At 45.7% G+C, this 7,801-nt stretch overlaps 1 protein-coding gene across 1 annotated transcript in view; it reads left to right on the forward strand.

Moving 5' to 3' along the window:
- The first annotated feature begins 848 nt into the window (after nucleotides 1-848).
- CSRP3 (cysteine and glycine rich protein 3) overlaps nucleotides 849-7,801 on the forward strand; it is a 13,188-nt gene continuing 6,235 nt past the window's right edge. Inside the window, exons 1-2 of the mRNA XM_057372981.1 lie at nucleotides 849-901; nucleotides 6,454-6,586. Coding sequence (XP_057228964.1) covers nucleotides 6,475-6,586 — 112 coding nt within the window. The 5' untranslated portion in view covers nucleotides 849-901; nucleotides 6,454-6,474. The remainder of the gene's footprint in view (nucleotides 902-6,453; nucleotides 6,587-7,801) is intronic.

The following is a 7,801-nucleotide window of genomic DNA, read 5'->3' on the forward strand; positions in this document are numbered from 1 at the left end:
TGAAAGCCTGTGAGTTGAGACTTTCAGCTTCAGAGTTGTGGTGTTTAACCCCTGGACAGGGCCTTTTGCACACAGCCAAGTCCATGATCCTGAACAAAGTTGCTGAATTCAGGCATCGCTTAAGAAAATGAGAATTAGCTTCTGAACCTTTAAAGCCCTTAAAATAAAAYCCTGCAGAAAGGTGTTTCATACTTTACTGCCCCCATCTCTGCCACATCTCCAAAGGGCCCAGTCAGGCAGGGCAAATATAACTGCAGTAAYTGGACAGGCTGAATATTGTACATATTAGCCACCCATCTCAATGTCTAAAACCAGTAAAAAAGGAAAAATGTGAGTGAAAAGCATAATTCTCTGTGTCCTAGAGGACAAATCAGCTGCATCCATCAAACCATGAACTGCAGCATGAAATGCTATCTAGTTTAAGACTTGTTTTATAGGGGGTGCCACAAACAGGTTTTGATTTATTATTATTTCTAACAATTGTTTTTGTCAATTATTTTTGGCAATGTGACCATTAATCACTAWATCCTCATTTCAGGGACTGTTACTTTATGATTCACATTTAAGCAATGCAATAGAGCAACCATAAGACTTTAATCTTTATTTGTGATCTGTTAGGCTGCAGTCAGGAATGTCCTTTAGGTGTAATCCGAGGGGCTGCATTGTTGTCCACCTACTCACAAGTGGACACAGGGGAACTAAATGCCAGGCTTTTGTCAGAGGTTATTTTCAGCGTGGTGATAGCAATGGCATTGCTCAGATCCCTGAAACTCTCCCTCCCCTCCCTTCCCAGCTTATAGGGCTGACAGAGGTGGTCACTGCATTTAAAGAGAGCAGGAACCCCTCCCGTCCAAACCCTTTGAAACCCTAAGGAAGGAGGGAGAGACTCGGAGCGACTCCGGTAAGTGGAGACTCAGGGGCTGTCTGATCAAGGGTTTGGGGAATTTCATTTGTTTCATTTCATTCCTAATAAATGATAGAAGCAGCTTRTTGCCTGACCAAGAAAACCATGTAGGTTTAGTACAGAAATATGGATCTTACAGGGCAGTGGTTTTGGTTTGGAGTAGCCAAGCAGAAAGGGATTCCTCTGGCTCAGCCAGGCAAGCAGCTATTGGTGTTGGAAGAGTGTGGCTGTGGGGATCCTCACCAGGGACACTCATTTGGACCAGGAAAAACTGGATGGCAGAAATTTCAGAGTGTTTAAAAACCTTGTTACAAAGCTACAGAATTATTTTTCTGCATTTAGTCTTTAAAAAAGAGCACATACAAAGCAAATTTATGTGCTTTTATGCTAGTATTCTAGAAGTAAAAAACCAAACCAAAAGCCCCCCCAAAATCTTAAAAATATTTCATGTCAGTGACCAATTGGTTTCATAACAAAAAAAAGAAGAAAACTTCTATGCAGACTTGACAAAAAATGGCCAGGTAAGATTGTAGGATGAAAGAATTATTCCCACATCCATCATTTGAGCATTACAAGACAGCGTGGTTGGTCAAGTCTCCAGAAAAGCCCCAGTAATTTAAATAAATAAATAAATACATAGATGTTTTTATTATGGGAACTTTTCTACCTAAAGGTGAAACTTATGTAGATAAAATAATTCTGTGTCTTACCTCAATCATCACAGAGCTATTTCAAAGTTTGCAGCAGTTTTGCCTGGCACTTAGAGGATGCAGTGCAGGGTTGAGGATTTAGAGAAGGATCTTGTGGAAGGAACAGTGAAAGCTCACAGCCCAGGATAARGCCTGGAAAAAGGAATKGGTGGTTTGTGCAGCAGGACAGAGYTTTCCCAGCCACGTGGGTCAGACTGAACCCAGTGCAAACACAGGGCACTGCTGGTTTCTAAGTCAGAATGAAGTCAGGACACCGTAATTTTTGAAGATGAGATCTTAAATTTCTGCCAAATTGCGCAGCAGGGAAGTTTCAAAGGAAATGTGGCGTCACTGTACCAGGAAATAACAAATAATGTGGAAGGGCAGAGATGAAGGCGAGGGAAGGGGTGCTCTCAACTCTCAGCTGCGCTCACCTCGTGCTTCAATTGAACTCTTCTGTTTCAAGGGCCCTGTCCAAGTCAGAGTGACCAGTGTCAATGAAAAATGACAATATCAATATTTGCTTTCTGACGTCAGTGCTGGAACTCCCATCCCTGGGCCCCTCTGTACCACAGAAATGAGGGGAAATGCTGGTTGTTAGGAGATGGCGGTGGAACTCAATGCACAACGCTAAGAACATTTACCCGTAGCCACAGTCCCCTGAATGCACTGCAATATCAGAAACATGATTATAAACACGTAGCAAGATCACATCTGCATCAAAAGAGCTCAGCCTTCAAACACAAACGCTCCCTGTGCCSTGAATCTCTCCCGCTGAGGGAGAAATGTGCTCCTCCAGGGGCTGGATTTGGACAGAAACGCCTCCAGGCTGCTGGAGATGAGCAGCAGGAGTTGTTCTTTGCGCTGCAGACACGTCAAAATAAAACCTCACTGTGAGCTCTGGCTGCAGAGAAAAAACACAGCAGCATTTTCTCGCTGCTGTAGAAAGAAAGATGTTTCTGGTGAGCCCCAGAAATGCTGGGGGTGAGGAGCACTGAGTCACGGTGGTCACAGGACAGGTCACAGCTCTGATTAGATACCAGAGCAGAGCCCTGGCTGTGCTGGCATCCCCACAGATTCAGCTGGGAAAAGAACCTCAAACACAGCCTTGGTATTTTGCATTTCGTGTTCAGCAAGGAAGCACCAGAATTAATTCCAATGAATTCATTACATTTTTCACCTGCAGCATGGGCAGGTATCAGTGCATTTCAAAGTAGACAGCGGTGTTTGAGTTTGATATTATCACTGCTTGTTGGGTAGGTAGGGAATCCAGGAATTGGGATTTTTAAACCGAGCCTGGGCCGAGCAGCTCAGCTGGGGCTGAAACAGGGAGAGATGTGAGGAACAGCATTTCTGTCTCCAGTGACCACAAAGATGGATATTCATGGTCCTGTTCATCCCTTCAGAGCCATCCTGCAGCAGTGTGGCACTGGGAAAGCCCTCCCAGCCACAGAGCCCACAACTGCTGAGCTCCCTTAGCATCACAGAACACCCAACTACAGGAACACCTACAAAGTGGAAAAAACCTCGTGTTCAGCAAGGAAGAACCAGAATTAATTCCAATGAATGCATTACATTTTTCACCTGCAGCACAGTCAGGTATCAATGCTGCCTTTTACCCCTCCAGGGCAGCACTGCGTCCACCACCCCTTTAGAGCAACAAAATGTATTTTTGGCTGATCTCCTGATCAATAGGGCTTTGAKGGGAGCAAGGCTCTCTGTGGCAGTGATGTGACACCCAGATTGGTGCAGCATGACTAASAGCCCAAAAGAAGGTGGCTCACAATGTCTTCATGCCTGTGCAGAGCACACCAACCCTTCAAAGGCTGCCTYGCCCTGTCCCAGCCTCCAAAGCAGTGACACAAATCCCAAATCACGGGAGGCACGAATCCTTGGGCACACAGCTCGTGTGTAAATCCAGCTCCACAGGGAAGCAGCGTTCTGAGGGATGTGAAAGCTGCTGAGCAGTAACTGGACAAGGCCAAGAATGCTCCCCCAGTCCAGCAGCACCCTGAGTGCCCCACATCCAACACTGACACGCAGAAATTTCTGTGTCACACATTCCTTGTGTTCAGGATGAGTCTGCTCTGCTTCCCAGCAGATCACCGGGGTGTAACAAACACCAGGCGAGGAGCAGACACTGCAGCTTAGCCAGAAAAAGATAACAAAGTTCAGGGAAATTCAAGGGGATTTAGGCACTGACACCCAATGAAATTATGGGGAGTGGAGACTTCAAATTTGGGTTTTTTTGATGGCAAATTGGAGACTGAGTTCTGTTTGCACATTGTGGGATGGAGGTTTGCCCACTGTTACAACTGAGGTGAGTAGAAAACTACGAATTCCACACTCCCTGTGGGGTTTTCTCACTCGTGGTGGCACTGCTAAACCCACAGGGGTGGTCACTCATCTCCAGAGGGATCAGCACAGGAGGAGCAGGGATGTGCCCTGGTGTCTGACCCCACTGCTTCCCCAAGCCAGCGTGGACGCCACGGCAGGCTCTGACACCAGAATCCCCCCTGGAATATTTCTACTGTGCCTTTCTTCTGTCTCCTGCAGCTTCCCATCAGGTGATGCCACAAAAACATGGAAAATGTTTGTACATGCCCAGTCACGTTGCTATAATTAGCCTCAGGAACAATGGTTCTTGTAAGAGCTTCAGCCACGGGCCCCTGACAGCACCAGGGTYGCTATCACACTTTATCAGACTTTTTCAGAGATTATTTATTTTCCCCCCTTTGGCTGATGATGTAATTGGAGCTGCTTTCCAAGATTATCCTGCTGTCCCAGCCCTGGTGTGCCTTTGAGGAGCACTCACACAGCAGAAGGAGTTTTACACACACCAGAGGCACAAACCCCTCTCCTCCCAGGCTGCTGCCAGCGCTGCCTCAGCTGGGAAGGGATTCTGCTGGRAACCTGATTTGAAAGGGAACACTGTGGACACAAAAATCTCGTTTAAATTTTCAAGAAAGAGTCAAAAAMCTGAGTTTTATCCCCGGTGGTTCTTTTAAAATGTTTGAAGCATCGCTTGAACTACTTTCRTAGGAGAAAAAAAGTGGCACCAACACAAAAGTACTTTAAAAATAGAAGAAAATACTGAATGGCAGAGTGAGAATAAGATCTTTACCTACATGAAAGATTCCTTTATGTTCCTTTATCTCACATTTAAAAGAAATAGAAAAACCAATTTAACAGTGCTGTTCAATGAAGGCTTCACGGAGTGAGAGAGATCAAATTCATCAACTGCTCATTGTGCGTAGTTACTTTTGTTTCTTATTTCAGGGTTTTTTTTGCTTCTCACTTGTTACATCAGAGATAAAGAGAGTCAGAAGAAAGCTGAGTTTCCTTTTCCTTCCTACACCGTTCCTGTTTTGGAAGTGCCAGAGCAGTTCTGCTCYTGAGCAGGAATTGAATCCTGAAGGATTTCAAAGAGTTCACTTTTGCTGTTGTATTTATWGGTGCAATCTGCTCTCCTGGGTGAACYYTTCAGAGAAAAGGATGCTGAACTGGGGAGAAGGAGCCAAGGGGTCTTGCACGAGGGTGACAGGGACGCTGCTTGGTGACAGCAGTGCTTGTTTTATCACACAGGGTAGGGATGTGCTGGGAATTGTGAGCTTTGGGTGGGCTGCACTGAATGCAGAACCTGCCTGCCCTACCACATCTCCAGTGCTGCTTCTTCAGGCTGTGCCCCTTCCTTTTTTGGGGACAGACATCTCCTTTACACCACTGCAGGATTTTTGGTCTCGGGTGCCAGAAAGGATTCCCTTCTGCAGAGCTGGTGTATAGACATGGCTCATTTTGTTCTGAAATTCAGGATATTGCAGTGCAGGAGTCACCAAGATGATGACAAGCACAGGACAGAGTGTCCAATGTAAATATAGAGTAAAATGTCAGTCTAAATGCAAGTAATTAAAGTAATTAAAGTAATTAAAGTAATTCTGTTGCATCACTGCTGTGATAAATTCCCCTCTCTCCATCACTTGACCTCAGAACAAAATTCTCAGGTAGCAGGCTTGATTCAGCCCTCAGAATGGTCCTCTCAGCCCAAAGTACCTTTTGGTGAATTGAATCAAGCACAAATAGCCCGAGCAGGCTCCAAAGTCACTATAATAAGAAGGTGACAGGTTTTCCAAGGAGGAGGAGGAGGAAGGCCTTGCCAGGAACTCGGAACAGCCCGATAAAACCATGTGCAGGTGCCAAGGTGACGTTCCCGGGCTTTCCAGAAAYCATGACTCAAACAGAGAGCAGAAGGGCAGGCTGGGGACAGCACTGTCACAGCAAAGGGCACCCAGCCTGGCACAGGGAGCTGCTCCTGCCCTCCCTGGTGACCTTGGGCGAGGTGCTGTGACAGCCAGGGCTGAGCAGGACCTGCTGCTCTTCATCACTCTGGGGTTCAGATTGTTAATGAATCGACAAGGAAAGAACCTGTCCATGATTGCCTCACAGCAGCACATCATCCCAAAGCTGTGCCAGCAGCAACTGGGAAAAGGGCTACAGGAGAGGGCAGGATCCAAAGGAAATGACTGTGTGGGAAAACAAATCCCAGATCCTCTTTTCCAGAAGAGGGTTGAGGGATCCCGGCACCTTTTCATGGAAACACCCCGCAGTAATTTCAGGTATTTACCATCAGTGTACCAAGCTAAGGAATATCCTTGTTTATGAGGGAGGATCACAGGGATTTGGGCAGTCCCAGAACGGTGCCCTCACTTCTCCAACCACAGCTGTCTGTAGCACATGCAAGGACACAGCAGCAGTTGATTGGAGAAGGAGGGTAAGAAACAATAACTTTTTAAATACCAAACTGCTCCATTTCAAAGAGTTCACTTTTGCTGYTGTATTCATTGATGCCATCTGCTGTCCCAGGTGAACCCTTCAGAGAAAAGGATGCCSAACTGGGGAGGAGGAGCCAAATGTGGCGCCTGTGAAAAGACAGTGTACCACGCCGAGGAGATGCAGTGCAACGGGAGGAGCTTCCACAAGTCSTGCTTCCTCTGCAGTAAGCTGGGCTGAACTGGGTTTAACTTCACAGAACCTTTGTTTTTGTTTGGCTAGGCAGGAAGTTTGGCAGCTTTGACCCGGAGCAATGTGCCTCTCGGGCTCCTGGGTGTCTKTGTCCACACCTTGGGTGGGTTTGGTCAGGGACACAGGAGCACTGCACCATCCCAGGATTTGGTCTCTCTCCAGGAAATCCTTCCTTCTGTCCCACAGTGAGGCACAGCACAGGTTTGCCTCAAGCTGGAAGTCCATCAGAACTAAACAAACTCATCAGACAGGGGATGGTTACTGTTTTCACTCTTTTCAGGAAATCCTTCTTTCTGTCCCACAGTGAAGCATTGCACAGGTTTGCCTCAAGCTGGACTAAACAAACTCATCAGACAGGGGATGATTACTGTTTTCACTTTGAGGAGATGATTCTTTCACAGTGAATTCTGACATTAATTCATTTCACACTGAAAAGCTGGAACACCCTGGTGTCATCAAAAGCTCCCACCAACACYCTGCATGTACCTCAGTCTCCTCCTTCCCATATTTCACCTACTCTTGCCCTCCACATTCCTCTGTGATGTTTGGCTTCCAGGAATTTTGCTTTCTCTGAAGATGAGGTAGCATTTAAAAAAAACCAACCAAACAAAAAAACCAGAGACAAGGTATCAATTCAGCTCTGTTTGCCCTTTGTGGACAGGGACAGCGATCAGCTTGGCAGGAACTCAACAGCTGAAGGGTTTATTTTGCAAAGAGTTTACCTTTGCAGTATGAATCCTGGCGTGGTGACATTAAAATGATGTGTAAAATTCCAAATGATGCCTTTGGTGATGCCTAAAAGTAAGAAAGAACCCCTKTGAAAAGTTTTCAGTTAACTGACAGGCCTCAGCCAGCTCTTACAGAGTGGAAAAAGAAAAACCTCAGTCTCAACTCACACCTTACTGCTTCCATGCTCTGCCTATAACAACTAACACTAAATAAAAATGAAGAGCTCTCCTAAGAGAGCACAGTTACAAATATTTCTCAAGTGWAAGTTTCATTCTTAGTACAACTGAATTTCTTTTTTTATTGATTCATGATAAACAGCATACATCCATTGGCTCCAACAAATATTTGGTCTGTTGTGGGGCTTTTCTTGGTTGGTGGTGTATTTTTTTGTGTTTCCATTTTTTAAAAATTTTACTTTACTTGCCCCTTGTAGTTTTAAGTATTAATTAAATTATTAATA

Source organism: Malurus melanocephalus, unplaced genomic scaffold (assembly GCF_030028575.1).
Source record: "Malurus melanocephalus ecotype Western Australia unplaced genomic scaffold, MMel_1.1 scaffold_182, whole genome shotgun sequence".
NCBI classification, from domain to species: domain Eukaryota; kingdom Metazoa; phylum Chordata; class Aves; order Passeriformes; family Maluridae; genus Malurus; species Malurus melanocephalus.